Here is an 18,000-nt window from a genome sequence, read left to right as displayed (position 1 = left end):
TCTTTTTAGTCCTATTGAATTGCCTTCTTCTCAACCCGTGAGTTTTGTGTTTTATCTCTTATTTTGTGTTTTTCTCTTCCTCGTCTCACCACAGAGGAGAGAACGATTTGTTGTGTGGTGCTAAACCACAACAACGTTGAAGAGGCTGTTTTGGGGCTGTGGATTATTGACTTCATCAGACTTATAATTGGGTCCAGAAAGGTAGTATTTGGTATTGTAGAGCCTTTTGAAGATTTTATAAATCTTCAGAAGCAGTGTGCCTCATGACGCTGTTTCAGAGAATCTACACTTCCCTCCTTTCACAGTTTAGTGGTTTAGTTTTGAGAACCCTAACTTATCTTTGCCACCTCCCAGAGATGTAGCAAGCTTTACAAAAACATCTGGAATTTGTATTTCTCTTGTGGTATAGAAAAAATTGACAAGAGGATAGAAGTAAAATAAAAAAAAACCCTTCAATGTGAAAGAAATCCAGTCTATATGTTGAAGCATTTAGGCAAATTTCACTTCATGCCTGTAATGACGCCTGGCAGAACTAGTACTGTTGCTGTCATCTGTGGCTATCCTGTTGGCTTAAACAAGAATTTTCATGGAATCACAGAATCCTGGAATGATTTGGGTTGGAAGGGATTTCAAGGCTCATCTCATTCCCAACCCTGCCATGGGCAGGCACACACCTTCCACTATCCCAGATTACTCCAAGCCCTGTCCAACCTGGCCTTCATCCCTTTTAAACATGAAATTTTCTTCCTTTTGTTCTGTCTCTTTTTTCCTGCGATGTTCTGAAGAAGCAGAATCTGAAATATTATTCTGTCCATGCTGTATCAGTGTCTATTCTTCTATGTTTACTATTACCTTCAGATCTGAAAAGAATATAAAGGAAAGCTTCTAAGAGAGCACAGCATAAGTTACTTTGTTTTGTGTGTTAAAGAAGTTAAATATAGTCTTGTAATTTTGAAATATGCATAAATATAAAATTAGGTTTAACAAAGTAATATTTTAGATATTGTGAACATACTGCTACATAGAGCTAGAAACTTCCTGTTCCTCTGTCCTCCCAGGCTCTTTACTTGTTTAGCATTTTAATGTGATGTTTATGATCAGAAATAATATTTTACTTTAAAATATTTTTAACTTGAGTGTGTTGGAAGCATCAGCTGATACTTAGCACCTAATGTGATGCTGCCCTTGCAACTGAAAGGAACGTTATGAACCTGTAACATGGGATTGGTTTTCTGGAGGACTTGCCAACACACAAGAGAGCTTCAGGAGGTTACTTGGGCCACATATTCATGTGCAGATGTCTCTTGGACATCTTGACCTTGTTCTCCCTGGTGGAAGATGCAAATTAATCACTGGTGTTTTGGCCATATCCCTCTTTTTCTAACTATTGAGGAAAGATGTAATGGCAGATGGCAGCCACAGAAGGATGGGGTGGGAAAAAATCAAAACCACTAAAATTTAAGAATGGAAATCTGATGAATTTTAGTTTCTTTAACATGTGATGATAAATTTGCAGTTGTTTCAGGGTTTTTAAAATAGTTTCTTTGCATGTTACCTCTCTGGTTAACCCACATGAAAAACTTCATGGTCAACATCATTCATTCTGATAAAAACTGTGGGTGAAAAACATGGTGATAAAGGATTACTAATGTAACATGAAATTTTTGCTAAGAAGGCTGCAATTACAGTAGTTTTTATTATAAGAACTCTCTCAAGCTGCTTAACACTGAGTGGCATTAGTCCCCTTGCCTATGACATGGCAGTAATTGTCCTGCAATTGTCCTAATGAGGGAGCACTGGTTTGTTACATAATCTGACTGTATAATTACATTTGAAGAAAAATACTTATTGGAAGGCTTGAAATCTTGTAGGGCTAAGAGTGCTTGAAATTCTTTTAACTGGTTATACTTTAGTATTTTGCATTCAAATGGCTTAGAAGTTTTATCATTTACACCTTGAATCTTGATGACTAGAAGACTGGAAATTAAACTTTCTTAATTTTTCTGTTTTCTTTAAGAAGTTGTATTGTATTTAATTTTTGATTTAGGCATTAATTAAAAGAGGAAATAAGGATTTACCTTTTTTAAGTAAAACTTAATATTTTTTAACCTCTATAACTCAAAGCTTTGACCTGTTAAATTTGATTAAATGCTTAGTCTCTGTAATAAAATTTCAAGATACACTCAAAAAAATTAACTGCTAGGCAGGCATTTGAGGTGAATCTGATACTGTGTCATTGGGAGGGGCTGCTTCTTATTTCCTTGGAATGAATGTATCAAGAGCCCAGTTGTGATAAACATAGAGGTTTTATCCTTTCTTCTGACTTTGTACTCCAATAATGCTGAGTCTGCAGCATCTCTGTTTCAGTTCTAGTGCTTTTCTTAGTTTTTTCCAGTTCTGTAATACACTGCCATGAGGAGTGGCAAGGGTATGAGGACTAATAGACTTGCTGGAGAGGGATGAGGGGAGTCCTTTAGTCCTCCTCTGATGCTCTTTCTCCTCTAATCAGTATTTGGGCATGTAGCTGGTGATTTGGTTTCACCAACGCTGCTGTAATTAGGGACAGGAATTTCAAATGCTGTAGTTTTGTATTGGAGTTAATTCTTTTGCTGCTGTGAAAATGACTCTGCATTCAATCATCAAAGTTTAAGGAATGTGATAGTGAGAGTTTTTTCAAGCAGCCTCTGGGGACATTACATTGGCTTTGTACATTATGCCTTACTACTGGAGCTGTACATGCACAATGTACAATTGTGGAATCAGAGAATGGTTTGACTGGAGGGACCTTAAAGCTCATCCAGTGCCACCTCCTGCCATGGGCAGGGACACCTCCCACTGTCCCAGGTTGATCCAAGCCCCATCCAACCTGGCCTGGGACGCTCCCAGGGATAGGGGAGCCACAGCCACTCTTGGAAACCTGTGCCAGAGGCTCCCCACCCTCACAGGGAAGGATTTTGTTCCAATATCTAATCTAAACTTACACTCTAAAATAGCCTTGTTTATTAAAATATGACGAAACCTGTTATTTGTTGTTTTCTCTGCAGCTGGCCTGTGGACAGTGTTCACACTGGGTGGAGTGGGCAGCAAAGCATCGGCACAGCTGGAGCAGTGCTCCCCTCTGGCCAGCCAGAGCCTGCTGCTGCTGCTGGTCCTGGCCAACCTGACTGACACTCCAGACACCCCAAACCCCTACAGACAAGCCATCATGTCCTTCAAGAACACACAAGGTTTGTATCTGTTCTTACTTCTGAGCCTGAGCTGATGAAGTGGAGTTTTAAGATGCTGTGATTGCTTAAGAGCTTCTCTTTCCAAGATTTGTTGTCCTTCCAGCACACCCATGGAAGAGCAGTAATAACACATTTTTATCAGGGAGTTTTGAGGTGGAGTTCCTCAGCTGTTGGGACTTTGTGGTGGGGGCAGAAGGAGGTGACTTCATTCTTCTGACTTGAGAAATACGAGAAAGCTTCATAGTCCTGGTCCAGTTTACTTCCTGGACTGGAAGTTTTTGAAGATTTCTACTGACCTTGATGATTCTGTGACTCTATACTTTCATGAAATATACATAAAACTAACCTATAAGTAGATTGATTATCCAAGAGTCTGCAGGAGTCCCCTAAAAGTTTGTAGCACTTTTTGTCCTGGAGTCATGGTCCTTAGAGAGACGGTAAATAATTAAGTTGCTGCCTGGGTTTGCTGACTGTATTCTTTTATTTCAAATGTAAGAAAAAATGTTTAACATAAACCCTTCCATGAGTTTTGTATGTATGGGAGATTTCAGAGTTGTTTTGGTCCTTGTCTGGGTTTTGAGAAGGCAGGATCCAGTCTGTGTGTCAGGTAACTGCAGGTGCCATGTGCACTGACTCACAGAGGGTCGTATTTGAACATGGGAATGCCCTAACACAGCTTGTGCTATCTAGATAGCTCAGTATGCAGCCTGTGCCTTTCACAGAAGCACAGGATCATTTAGGTTGGAAATGCCCTCCAGGTCCAACCATTCCCCACCAAGGCCACCATTACCCCTTGTCCCCATGTGCCACATCCACATGGCTTTTAAATCTCTGCAGGGATGGGGACTCCACTGTTTTCCATGTGTACTTTATCCACACTTAAATCTCTGAACCTGAGCCATGTGGTTTTACCTTTCATTGGCTTTGTGCAGGTTGGCACTGTGCACAGGGCTCAGTAGCTGTGTGACAACCTGTGAAGCCACAGTAATATCCTGAGTTATGCACTTTCTTCTGGGGAGTTTTTGTATTCCTTTGTCCATTAAGTTTTAACCAGGTTGAGCTCTAAATTAATTCACCATTACCTATGAAAATTTATTGGGTTGTGAAGGTGGAGGATTGTTCTCATAAGAAGAATTCTGAGTCCTAACATGCTTCTTTGATTTATTGGATACCATTTACAGGTGGTTGAGATCAAATTGTTGATAAAGCTTTTGTTTTGTTCTGTCTTTAAACTGCAAGCTTTCTTTAATGTTGCATTTTGGTTGACTTTGTTTCATGCCACCAGTAGCCAGTAATGTATTTCATTAAAGCACGCTATACATACATCATTATAAAATTTTGAATTAACTTATTTTGTGTCAAATGTAGCATGAAAAGCTATATTTTCTCTACATGTGTGTGTTGATGGAATGACTTATTGTTTCCCAGAAACTTGTTCCCACTAGCAATACTCATAATTGGGCTTAAATTTGATTTCTGTGAACATTCTAAGGGGTTTGTAAGAGGAAAGTAATGTGGAAAAAAAGAAGCTAGTTGCAGTAATAATATATACTATAAAAGGAAAATTGGCATTTTTAAAAAAAAAATTTCTATAATTTAATTGGGACAAAACTAGAAGAATTCAGGATGGGGTTTTTTTGTTCATGGTTTAGAATAGTTTAATTTTTCTGTTGATCAGCTTAATGTTCTGCAGAATAATACAGGATATGCTAGTGTTGCTGGTAAGTTTATTTTATTCTGCTTAGAATTTTATTTTACTGGACTTTTTAGTATCCTTTAATAAAACTGATAGTGAAATGCTATAAATCCCAGTGGCACAGCTTAAACCTTCACAGAAGTGAAGCTGCAAAGCCAAGGGGAATGTCTCAGCTAATGACCTGTGGCACCAAGGACTGAATTGTTCTGGTTTTGCTGTCTACATCCATGTTTTTCCTCCTGAAGGGCAATTCCTGCCCAAAGCAGGAAGGTTTTAATCCAGCTGGTCCATAGTCATGGTCAGCAGTTGAGGAAGGCCAGGCTGGCCTTTCTCCGGCGCCTGCGGGTGCGTGGTTTTGGGACAGGCAGGGTTTCCATTGCCGTGGGGCTGTGTCTCCGCGTGGTTCCCAGCTCCTGCAGGCAGGAGTTCTGTTTGCTCCAGGGCCTCCTGCTGCCTCCAGCTCAATGGCTGGAGCTGTCCCCCCTTGCCCTGGCCAAGAGGAGTGATGGCTCCCCAGCACGCTGTCTGCTGGGCCCCACAAAACCAATGGCAGCCAGGGCTCCTGCAGGGCTCCTGCAGCAATTCCAAGCACTTTTTCCATCCAAAGTGGGTGGAAATGTTGTTCAAAATACATGACAACTGCCATGCTCTTCTGTGTTGAAAGCTACTTAGCAAACTTCAATAGGAATATGGTCTTAAAATCATAGAACCACAGTGTGGTTTGAGTTGGAAGGGACCTTCAAGATCACCCAGTTTCAACTCTCTTGCCTTGGGCATGGACACCTTCCACTATCCCAGCTTGCTCCAAGCCTGTCCAACCTGGCCTTGGACACTTCAGGGATCCAGGGACAGCCACAGCTCCTCTGGGAAACCTGTGCCAGGGCCTCATCAACCTCACAGGGAAGAATTTCTTCCTGATTTCTCATCTAAATGTCTTCCCTTTCAGTTTAAAACCCTTCCCCCTCATCCTATGGCTATTTGCCCATATAAAAATTGTCTCACTCTCCATCTTCTTCAAAAGCCCCCTGTAAGTACTAGCTTTCTCTGTTTCCACAGGGAATTTCTAGACCTTAGGGATCTGTGCAGATGGACGTTTTTGTTGAGGCTGGTAAAGGTTCTGTTAACAGAAATCTGTTTTATTTTCACTTCCAGCACTGGCACAGAGTGTGTTGTGATTATGAACAAACTGCTGTTACTTTGAGGGATGTCAGACAATGTGATGGGACGTTTTACATCACTTAACTCACCAAACTCTCCACCCCACACCTCTTAAGTCCTGACACCTACATTTCACTGAGATATCACAGTAATCTTGACCAATGCACATCCACCCTTTATACCAAGAGAGGGATGGATGGGAGAGACTCTGCCTTAATGCCAGAGAACTAAACCTGTAAGTTTGATGTGCAGGGTTTGGAAGATAATCATTGGTACTCTGTTTCCAGAGAAGACCTTGTGTCTGCCTCCATTCCAGCAGCTCCTGGGATCACATTCCTTCTTAGCAGTGGAAGTCATATAGAGGGACAAAATTGTTTTATGAAAAAATGTGAATGTTTTGTGCAGGTACTGGGGTCTTACTGAAGCACATATGGGAGGACAACCTCAGCTTTTTGGCAAAACTGAAGCTTTACAAGACTCTATTATGGTTTATGACCATTGGTAATAAGAATTATGGGTGATTTTTGTTTCCTCCTTTCTGTGGTGTATTAAATATTTCCCCCAGAGATTTTGTAAAATTAACAAATAACTGAATGATAAATGTATTTGTTAAAGACTTTATTTTATTTCTTTATTTCAGATAACACTGCTTTTTCGTCATCAAATCCACACGCTTTCCAGATCAACTTTAACAGTTTATACACAGCTTTATGTGATCAGCAGAAATCTGATCAAGCCACTCTTCTCCTATACATGCTTCTGCATCAGAACAGCAATGTGCGCACCTACGTGTTGGCACGGACAGACATAGAGAATCTGGTGAGTCTTGCTCTGCCTCCTTTATTCTCCTTACGAGGGATTGGCCATGCAAGCTTGGGTGTCACCAGCTGCCAGTGGCCTCTGTTCTGCAGTGGGAGCAATAGGTTCTGGATCACTCATTTGCCAGTTCTAGCTCACTTATGCATTTTTGTTGCATCATCTCAAGAGTGTGCTGCTGAGCGTGTCACCGCAGCCAAGGGTGGTACTGCAAGACCATCTTGGATTCCCTCTTTCTCTGTGCCACTATCATGACTTAGGTCAAACCTGCCCACTTCTGATCATTGTGTAGAGAAACTGGTAGCAGATATCATTCCATTCATAGTTTTATTTATCGCTTTTGGATATTCAGGCCAAAAAGTTACACAAGCTGTCTCTGTGCTTTCAGGAGTAATAGTTAACAAAATGAGCTGTGACTGGACTAACATGCCAAATGTCTTACAGGGTTGACCTAAGACTGAAACTCCTCAAGGAGCAGCTCACAGATTTTATAGAAATACAACTGTAGTGCCTTTTAGCTGCTTAAATAGGATTGTGGTTAATGGCCAATATAACAGACACCTGGTATGGTTTTGTAGGTTATAAATTAGCTTATGCTCCCCACTTTAGTAATGTCACAAACCACTTTAACAAATCTTACTTATTAAAAAGCATTCCTTTAATAAGATAATGGCTGTCTAGGGGAATTGGTAACAGAATAGAGGACCCTTTCCATTTTAAGATTTGAAATCTTGCCAGGTAATTAGATCCCTTGCCTGTTTGATGGCAGATATGGAGTGAGTTTGGTTTCAGTCCAAGTCCTAGCAGATGTATTGCTAAAATCGGAGTTGATAGACACCACTGTTGGCAAACTGGGATGAGATGGTTGATGCTGAATTGATTCAAGACTGAGCTCCTGTGTCCACGGCAGATTATGTAGGCAAGGGCTGAGTCATTTCGCATGAATTCTGTGAACAAATGGCCACGTATAATTTTTGGGGCTGCTAGTGTGTGATATAACAAGTTAACAGCTGCTAACCATAACAATTTGCTGTATCTTTAGACAACAGCATATACTAGAATGGTTTGGGTTGGAAGGGACCTTAAAGCCCATCTTGTTCCAGCCCCTTGCATGTGGAGCAATGCCTTCCACTATCCCAGGTTGCTCTAGACAAGTGTGTGCATTGTTTTATAATTATGGTGTCTGATACACTGTAAAGCTTCCAGAAAAAAAGTGTGGTACGTCTGTCAAAACAAGTCAACATGCAGGTACTCAGGCACTCTGCAGTGCAGGATATTTTCATATATTATCACCTAAAAAAAAAAAAAAAAAGTCAGAAAATCCCAGAAATTATCAACAACTTTAAACACTTCTTGGGAAAAGCTGGAAAAATTAGAAAAGCATCACTGAAAAGTCAACAGTATGCTTTTGTGGGTATTTTGATTTTTTTTTCAATACCAACATTTGAAACTTCTCTTATTTTGCTCTTCATGCTGCTTCTTTGTGATCTCTACTGACAAGTTACTGACATCTTTGTCCAATCCTCTTGTTTTTATTGGGCCAGTAGATAAGGATAAGCAGCAACCAACTGAGAAGAGCAGTTTTAATTGCTCAGTAAGGCAGGCTGAGCCAGACCCAAAAAGAACTGGGAGGGCTGGGTGGGCTAGTGGATGAAGAAATCATGACGTCCTAACTGCAGTCCTGTGTTGAAGAAGGGTAATTCAGTCTTAGACTTGATATTGAGATAAAGGGACTTGAGTACTGGAGCTGGCTTCCCTGTGTGGCAAGTGTGGTGCTGATACACTGTGTACTATTCTGGTGTTGTACTTCCAGACTGTACTTCCAATAGTCTGTAACTAAAAATAATTACAGACTATTGAAAAATGGATCCCTCTTGAGAAACATGGAAGTTTTTTTTTTGCTTTAAAGTGAGCAGTAACACTGTGAGAGGCCTGGGAAGCTAACTCTAGCTGGTCAGAGAAGAGCTTGGGGAGCCTCAGGATGTGTATGTGCCTTCATAAAGGGGAATCCTTCAAAAAACAGGAATCTCTGCTTGCAGAGAGGGATGGTAAGAATTGAAGCCTGGAGGTTTGATTCCCACTATCTGGAGATATGGGAGAAAAACAGTAAGGTCATTAATCCAGAGTCAAAATGATCTTTGAATGAGGGTGGAGGACTTTTTAGAGGCATGTGGTGTAAATCAGTGGCCTCTTCATGCAGAGGCAGCTGGATGAATGCTATATAAGCTATATAGGTGCTGTGTGAGAGGTCACGTCCACAGGCAGCTCAGAGTTCATCCTAAACTTTAGGGGGTTTTACAGGTTCTTCCTATTTCACTGCACTCAGTGCATCCCATATGTTGTGTTTTCCCCTGTTTTGTCTCCCTTTCTGTGCCCAGGAAGCATCACCAGAAGGTGCTCTGTAACATTTCATAAGGATTTTCTGAAATGTGTCTCTGCTCTTTTTCAACTTTAGTGTAACTTTTAAATTAAAAGTTTTTCTTAGCTGGTATAACAGATACTGTCTCAGCTCACTTCCTCATTTGTATGATTCTCCCTCTGCCAGTTACAGCTAAATACCTTCACCTTCTGTTCTGTTGGACTTTGTGTTTTATTGTTAATAAAGAACCTTTTTTTGCTCTTAACATAATTCTGCTTGGCAAAATGATTAGGATCTTTGTGTGTCCTTCTTTACTTCATTTTTAAAATAACTGATTAAATATCTGATGTTAGAGAAGTTTACATCTAGTATTGAGCTGTCCTTTTCAAAGTGCGTGTAGGGATCCTCCAGAAAGTGGTGAGACAGCTGAAGCAGAGGGCAGTTAGCACATTTTTTGATAAGCATAGTGTTCTGGTCTGTGGATGGGAGTCTGTCAAGCCTTCTTCTGTTTGAAAGAGCAATTAGCACCAGTGTTGCAAGTAAATATACCAGTTAGATTTCTGCATGTAAGAAATGAGCTATTCGATGTGTTTTCTTTGGCTGCTGAGTTGAGATTTTGTTGCTGTTCAACATCATTGGAATGAAATAACATCCATGATATGTATTTATATCAGCTGATGCTACAGCAATATTTTTCCCTGTAGTATAAATTTGTCTTAAGCAGGTTGCTGCTTGTATTTTGTTGAGTACTAAAGACAATCTATTTTTAAACTTTACCGGGGAAACCAACCTTGGACTGGATATAGCACCTGCAATTTCCAGTCTCTGTTTTTACCTGCCACTTGTTTTAGGGATTAAAAGTAACTTTTTAATGGTGGCTGTTTCTTGCCAGTTAAAAGCTGCTCCTGAGGGAGGAGTGTTAGTAGTGGTGCAGTAGAGGTGGTGTGATGGTTGTGAGAAAAGGGTCAGCAGTACAAAAGAAGTGGTGGCTCTCTTCTCAGTATAGGGTTGGATAAAACCATTGTGTAAGAAGATAGGTATAAAAGTTTTAATCTATGTATGCAGCATAGAAGTATAGAAATGTATTTTGGTTGAGAGTCTAGATAAATTTTAATATAATTAAAATATTAACTGAGAGGATTCTTTCGGAGGAATCTGTCTCTTCCAGAATCCTCCTGGACTCCTTCCAGGCATCTCTCAGGGTTCTTTGAATTCTTCTAGGGACCTGAGACCCAGGTTTCAGCCCCAAACATCTTCAAGGAAACTACCTAAAAGTCTTCCTCTTTTGAACAAAACTGTCTCCTCCAGGTTCCACCCAGGGCTTCTCACAAGACTCCTCTCCCCCAGAGTATTTCAAATTTTACATTTTCATATGATTAGAACTTTAATTGAATCTTTATTGTATCTTTTTTATAGAAGTGGTGGCTTGTTAACTAGTTTTTGTTTTGAGAACAGTAATACTTGTCCTAAAGATGTGTGTGCACCTCAGGAATCAATATACAAAGGAGGAAATGTTGTAAGGAGGAAGAATTATGAAAAGTGTACAAATTGATTCTGGTTCCATCCACAAATGGCACATAGGAGAGAATTAAGTTGCCATATGCCTCCCTGAGTCTTGTCCAGTGTGTAGATGGCGCAGAGCCTGAAAGAGGAGTGGAAAGGGAAACGTGGCCAAAGGAGTGGAGGTTTTGGAAGCAGCAGAGGTTTTTTTGGGGCAGGAGGACTGATTGCCATGATCTGGAGTGGCAGACTACTCTTCAGTAGCAAGTATGGAGCTTTAGTAACAGCACTTTCACATATTGGCTTGTAGGGGAATGGCTGCAATGTCTCAGTATCATGTATTTTTAAATGTAGTTTGTAGCCACACACTTGTAGGACTTGGAGCACTTGAGAACATGAATGGACTTTTTCAGTTACAATTAGTACTAATATGTGTAGACAGAAGAGATATTTTGAGCTGTTCTGAAGGAGTATGTTTTGCCAGAGTGGTTTGTATGGTTTGACACAACCAGACTGAGTCACAATTATCTTTGAAGGTCCCTTCCAACTCAAACCATCCTGTGCTTCCATCTGGGATCTGTCTGGAAAACTAAGTTGTTCCAATGGTTACCTTCAGCAAGGCTTTTGTTGTTCTCCCTGCAAAGTTGTAAATGCAATTCTTCATTAGTTTTATGTTGCTTCCAGCTCTATCCAGCTTATTGTAATAACTCTTGGACTTAGAAATGACAGAACTTTTACAGTGCAAAACTACATGCAAGTGTTGGAGATGGAAACAATTTGAATGGTGGACCAATACAGTGATGTTTGTCTCTCTCTCTCCCCATCCAACAAAAAAGACAATATTTTTTGTCTATGTGCTAATTGGAAGTTTTAGGGAAAACCTGGTCTTTACTCAAGACTGATATTCAGAAAACACAAAGATGGTACTCCAGTTTCCGCTGGGGAGAGAGGTTTCTGAAGGATCCTTTGAAACAGCAAGGGAAGGATGTTTGCAACATGTAATTTTACAAAAATATTTTATTTTAGTATTGATTTAATATTAATAAAGATGTTACTGTAAGCATATTCTCCTTCAGCTTCTGCTGTCATCTTTTCTTGACCCTGACCAAAGCATGTGTCAAAAAGTTTTGTGGCCTGCAGTATTCAGAGCACTCTCATTTCATCCTAATAAAAACTGGTTTAGTATGTCCCAACTGCTTCGAGGATGGTTGACTGTAAGAGAACATTTTGGTAACTTCAGAGGTTTGTGAAGCACTTGGTGTCCTGGCTGCTCACCAGAATAGGTTTCACATGATTCATCCAGCTGCCTTTGGCCTGTTTTGAAAAACAGCAAATTTTTAGGTGTCTAGAAGCTTCTTGGAACTGAGGGCTTTCTCCAGTTCCTTTTTCCAGGGCTTTTTGTGATTTCGGCCTATTTCTGCAGACCAGGGAAGCCACGTTGTACTGAGCCAGTAGAAAGCTAATTTTCATTTGGTAGAGAGACAATGTTTGCATCTGGATTAACTTTAGACTAGCATTCAGGTATGCTTGCTGTTGCAATGAAATCTCATTTTCATTATTATTGCAAGGCTTTGGCTTAAGCTGTTCATCCTGGTGGAAATGTTGCAAGACCTTGGGCTGAACTCTAATCATAATGATCAGTCAGTTCTCTTTGGCTGCATATTATCTAAAATTGGAAAAACTGGCCTCTTCTAGTCTTAATCAAACCCAAACTGTTTTTTTTTTCTGGTATTATCTTCACACACTAAAATGGAGTTTATCTTCCATGTCTCAAAATGCCTCTGTTCACCTCAGCTTTGATGTACTTGGCTAGGTTTGAGGAGGAAAGGCTTTTCAGAGCAGGCTTGTGGTAGCACAGATGGATAGACACAACTGTTTTCCTGCTTGGACTGGTGAAAATCTTGTCTAACAATTCTCTTCTCCCTGTAGTGTAGAGGGGAGGACTGAAGCATTTGGAGGTTATGATAACTGCTATGGCTGGGAATCTCATTTACTAGGGATTGAAATTCCATTTCTGACCACAAGAAAACACTTGTTTAGACTCTCTTGTGTGACAGAATGAAGCAGATGAAAGGTGTTTGGACACTGTATATCGCTGGTCAGGGGCGGTTGTTTCCAGAGGGAGGAGTTGGTAAGAATTGCCAAGGGCAGGGAAATACGTGGGACCTTTAGAGCCTCCTCTGTTTAGTGTCTGAGGTATTTGAAGACTAAACTGATACCCCTTTTTCCTTCCTTAAAGGTTCTGCCAATTCTTGAAATCCTGTATCACGTTGAAGAAAGGAATTCACACCATGTTTACATGGCCCTTATCATTTTGCTGATCCTCACAGAGGATGATGGCTTCAACCGATCCATTCATGAAGTGGTGAGTTGCTGTTTTGGTAAATAATCCTTCGGCTCTAAAAATAATCTAAATATTTACTGCTAAGAAGATACATCGGCAAATCTGTTCCCTCAGCAGAGGCTGTATGAGTTCATCCAAATTTGATGGCATACACATCTTTCTTTTGTAAGAAGAAGGAACCTGAAGACTGCTTTCAAAACTTTTCCCAAGTGAAATGAACAAACACACACCCTCCTGTAGAGAAACTGCTGCAAATATCTCTTTCTCTGTCTCTTTTGGTGTTCCCTGTTACAAATTAGCCTAGTAATAGCTGGGCAGGCTGCCTCAAAGGTGCTGAATGTTTGCCATGGAAGTGGAGGGCCTAGAAGAGGAAAAAAAACAGGAAACATTTTTTTTATTTTTTATTTCTCTTGAAAAACTTTGCTTAACTAGTGTGATGCAGCCTTTAGCTGGAGTTGTATTTTCCATACTAAATGTTACTTCCTTACTTGGCACTTCTTTTTCTGTCTCTCTGTTAGATTAATTTCTATTTTATGTTGTCAATATAGCAGCAGCCAAATTTTTACTAGCTTTGATGGACCTTGACCATCTGTGCAGGAGAATACCTTGGACAATTATGTCCTAGTTTCCCAGCTTCTAAAGTTATGATACTACATGAGATATTTGCACTGATTTAATTTAATTTTTTGACTGGGAAACAGAAATTTTCTTTGGGGGAAATTATTATCTTTGTGAATTATTATCTTTGAGAAATTGTTGAAATGCAAAATGCTGAAAGCAAGTTTCAAGGTTCCTAAACAGAACTCTCTCCCAGGTGAATTTCCAGACTTACAGTATTTTTTCTCTGAAATGTCATATTATTTAGTATAGCTTGTGTGTAGAGAGCAGGAAGAGATGATTTTAATGCAGTTTCCTGGGAATACATTTTTGGAAGCAGCTTTTAGGAGCACCTATAGTGACCATACAGATGACTGAAATATTTTCTTGAAGCTTTTTCCTGCCTTCAACTTTGTGTGCCTTGAACCTGTACATGTGCACCAGAGGTGTATGTGTGATGTGTATTTTTAGGCTTTGTGTCACAGAGCCATTTATCCTCTGTCTTAAACTGGGCTTGTGTAAAGTTGGAATTTAGCAGTCAAAGTGTCATTCCTGCCTCAGTCTCTTCTCCTATTGCTCTTTGTTCATTTTAGAGGCTTTACACAATAAATAAATTCAATAAGTCTTTCAATAAATTCCTTACTGGATGAGTAAAAGTGGAAGATTTCCCTAAAATTCCTTAATGAGAATCCTGCTGTGGAATGAAAACATAAATCAAGTTTTCTTGTCCGGTTTATCCTGCCTTTCAGCTAACCATGCCAGCAGAGTTGTAGTGTTCGCTTGCAATGTGGATATTGGTTTACTACTTGTATCTTAATAAAAACACAAACCCCACCTTGTTCCTTTAACCCTGCACTGATCTTTTTGCAGTCATGACTTTGCTTCTGCCATTTTCTCCACAGTTTTTTTGATTTTACTTCAGACGTTCAATAACTGCTTCTTTTCCTCTGTGGTTGTGTTTTCCTGCTCCGTAGTGCCTGGTTCCATTTGTTAATAGTGCTGTGTGTCCAGAGTTTTGCTGGATTTGGTTCTTAGGTGGATAATGAGAGGTGGCTGGGAGGTGCTGCAGGCCTGTGCGTGTGAGCTTCTCCTACACATTCCTACAGATCCCAAGGAGGGAAATGAGTGTAAGGGAAAAATAGTTTCAAAGTCATACTTACAAATGCATTCCCCTCACCCATGTCTTTGAGTTAATTAAGTTGGTGTTTTCAGGTATGAATGAGCAAGTTACTGTTCAAAAACTCTAATGTTAAGTATGAAATTAGTCTCATACTTGCTTACATATTGACTCCACATATCCTAAAGCCTAAGAGGGTATTATAGGTCTGCAAAATGATGGGAGTCAGAAAATCTGTGTAGGCTTTTCTGTAAAATGTAAGCATCTAGCATCAGTTTCATAAACCTCATTCATGCAAGTACATACCAGATTTTAGCAGTTACAGCAGAATTTTTTTTATTCCCTCCATCTTTTTTTACCTGGGTAAAAGATGAAGAAAAAAAGATGTGCTGTATTTTAGATCAACCTGTTTTTCTCTCTGCTGTGTATCCTGTGTACTGTTCTTATAAGAACCATGACTGTGCAGTTCATTTATGGGCTATTTTCCTTTGTGGCATTTAACCCACATTTATTTATTGATTTTTAGGATTAATTTTAGTGAGCAAAGTTTTATAAATCTGGTGATTATACCAACTGGTAAGGAGCTCAGGAAACCACAGAAACTCTTTTTGACTGCTGTAGGATGCTGAAGCATTTTTTATTTAAAATGAATGTGGTCTTAACTGCCTGGAAAATATGATCCAAATCATAGGTCCTGTCCCTGCAATTGGTTTAATGCAGTGGGGTCACTGTAACCACACAGAACTCAATTTCTTTCACTAATAATAACAATAATTATAATAGCAGAGTAAACAAGTAAATGTAAGAATTCCCCAGAGGGACAAGTATTGGTGATCTTTTGTCTCTGATTTATGAAATTCTAAATATAATTACATCAGACATCAAAATAACATCATAAGGTATTTTATGTAGCAGTAACCTTATTGTGCTACTGTAGCACTTTATGCTGTAGTAAATGGTGATACACTGTAAATCACGATTTAACTGTGTTTATTTTTAGTGTGTTAAAAAATATCTCATGAGTAAAGTTGTGGGAAACTGAGAATCTCACTGCTTGGTATATGTAGAACTGAGCTCCTGCTCTTTGCATCTTTGCAGTTCGTGCTCCCTAAGCTGGAACTATCCAAGAGCCTGGTATTCAAAAGAATAATCAATCAAAACATTTTAATTTATTTTAAAATTATTCTTGCAAGACAACCCCAGGGAGTAAGCTTTTTCTTTTCTTACCTTTTTAACTGTTAACTTGAAAACCAATGAGATTGGTCAGCGTGGGGGCACTGGTTCCAGGTAAAGGATTTTGAAATTTAAGACATTTTCATGCTTCATGCCTCTAAAACCCAGAATGGATGGTGGTGATTGCTCCTGTTGTTTTTGAAATAGCCATTTCAGCTCAGGTTGCTTTCCCCAGTGTAGATGAGAGCTAACAGGTTCTGGTATGTAGCTTCATAACTGTGAATTTATATATATATTTTTAAGAGTACTATTTCAAGGACTAGTTATCTCAGTAACTATCTTTTTTCCCAGGTTGGTGTTTTCAGAGTTTTAGGGAAGGTTTCATTGAAGGTTTCTGGGGTGAGACTGGAGCATTAACATGTCTTTGTCCATACTTTCAGCTTTCAACACGTTACTTAATGAGCCCTGGTAACTTCATGTTTTGCATTAGGAATCTGAAATTTGGCAGGTGGCCTTTGTGCCAGGGCTCTGCTGCTGATAATATGACTAAATGTGACCAAATTATCAGTCTCTGGGCACAGGGAGCAGCCTGTTTCCATCTGCGCAGCAGGGACGCAGCCGGAGGTGGCCTGACGTCTGTGGAAACTGAATATTCTCATTTTGCTGCTCCCAGAGCCATCTGGGCTGTGTGCATCCTCCCGTGCCCAGGGATCACGTTATCAGCTGAGATAAGCAGGGATGAGCTGCAGCTTGTGCAAGTGCAGCTCCCAGCTCCCGTGGGACAGGACTGTGCTCCCAGGGATGTTTCTGCTGCTGCTTGGCAGGGTTTGAAACCACACAGAACCCTTTGGCTTGGAAAAGCCCTGCAAGGCCATCGAGTCCAAACATTCCCCCAGCACTGCCAAGGCCACCAATAACTCAAGTCCCCAAATCCCATCTCCACATGTTGAGGAAAATGTGTAAGAATGGGAGCCCTGATGTGACAACCCTTGGGAGAAATTTGAAACAGGCTGGGACTGGCTGTGCATGGAACATGGGATGGTGCAGTAGGGGAGAGAGACAAGAGTTAAACAAGTAGTAGGTAAGATTTTGAGATGCTGAGAAGAGAGATGAATAAAGAGGCAGGACAGGAACAGTGACAAAAAGCTGAGGAAGGTGAAGTCAGGCTTCTTTTTGATGACAGACTGGGATGTACAGGGTAGGACAAAGGAGAAGACAGGATTAGATGGGATATTGGGAAGAAATTTTTCCCTGTGAAGGTGGTGAGGCCCTGGCTTCAGTTGCCCAGAGCAGCTGTGGCTGCCCCTGAATCCCTGGAAGTGTCCAAGGCCAGGTTGGAAAGGGCTTGGAGCACCCTGGGATAGTGGAAGGTGGGTTGAGCTGTAAAGTCCTTTCTAACACAAAGCATTCCATGGTTCTCTGATGATAAGGTGTGGGTGGGGGAGTGGAAGCAGATAAAAGAAAGAGCTGAGAAGGAATGGGGTCTGGGAGGGCAAGGAGGCAGGAATAAGCTACAGGGAGGGAAAACAGGAAGGATGATGGCTTCTATATACAACAGAGACCCATGGTGGATGAGAAAGATGTGTCTGGAGATGTTGGAGGGCCCAAGGTACTGCTTGAGACTACTTAACTTGTCCCAGTCACATTCCTCTTATCCCACCGGGACACACTGTGGGAGAGAGCACATGATGGAATCTGCTCTCAGTTCCAGCATAGAGTGAATCATGAACTTCCACTTTGGTTGGTGAAGTGCAGGGATATGCCCCACAAAATAGCAACAAAGAGGGTGGGAGGAAACATAGGGATTATTTATATGTGGGAGGAGGTTGCTTTGCTATTTCACTCATAAATCAGAGACTAGAAAAATTAACTTATTAGAAATTTAATCAGTTAAGTTGATGTTTTTTTGGCCAGAATAAGTGTATTTTGTCTAAGAGGGGGGAAAAAAACCAAACCTAAACTCTTGGGTATCATTTCAGAGCAAATTGAGTGAAATTAGTTCTTCAATAATCA

General features: G+C 40.4%; 1 protein-coding gene across 11 annotated transcripts in view; it reads left to right on the top strand.

The window, feature by feature from the left end:
* DYM (dymeclin) overlaps nucleotides 1-18,000 on the top strand; it is a 209,547-nt gene that overhangs the window by 74,492 nt on the left and 117,055 nt on the right. For all 11 annotated transcript variants that reach the window (XM_054652442.2, XM_054652441.2, XM_077171383.1 and 8 more), the window contains 3 exons: nucleotides 3,045-3,227; nucleotides 6,722-6,900; nucleotides 12,996-13,121. In XM_054652442.2, coding sequence (XP_054508417.2) covers nucleotides 3,045-3,227; nucleotides 6,722-6,900; nucleotides 12,996-13,121 — 488 coding nt within the window. The remainder of the gene's footprint in view (nucleotides 1-3,044; nucleotides 3,228-6,721; nucleotides 6,901-12,995; nucleotides 13,122-18,000) is intronic.

This window comes from Agelaius phoeniceus, chromosome Z (assembly GCF_051311805.1).
Source record: "Agelaius phoeniceus isolate bAgePho1 chromosome Z, bAgePho1.hap1, whole genome shotgun sequence".
Lineage (NCBI taxonomy): Eukaryota > Metazoa > Chordata > Aves > Passeriformes > Icteridae > Agelaius > Agelaius phoeniceus.
This window is presented reverse-complemented; position numbering and strand designations above follow the sequence as displayed.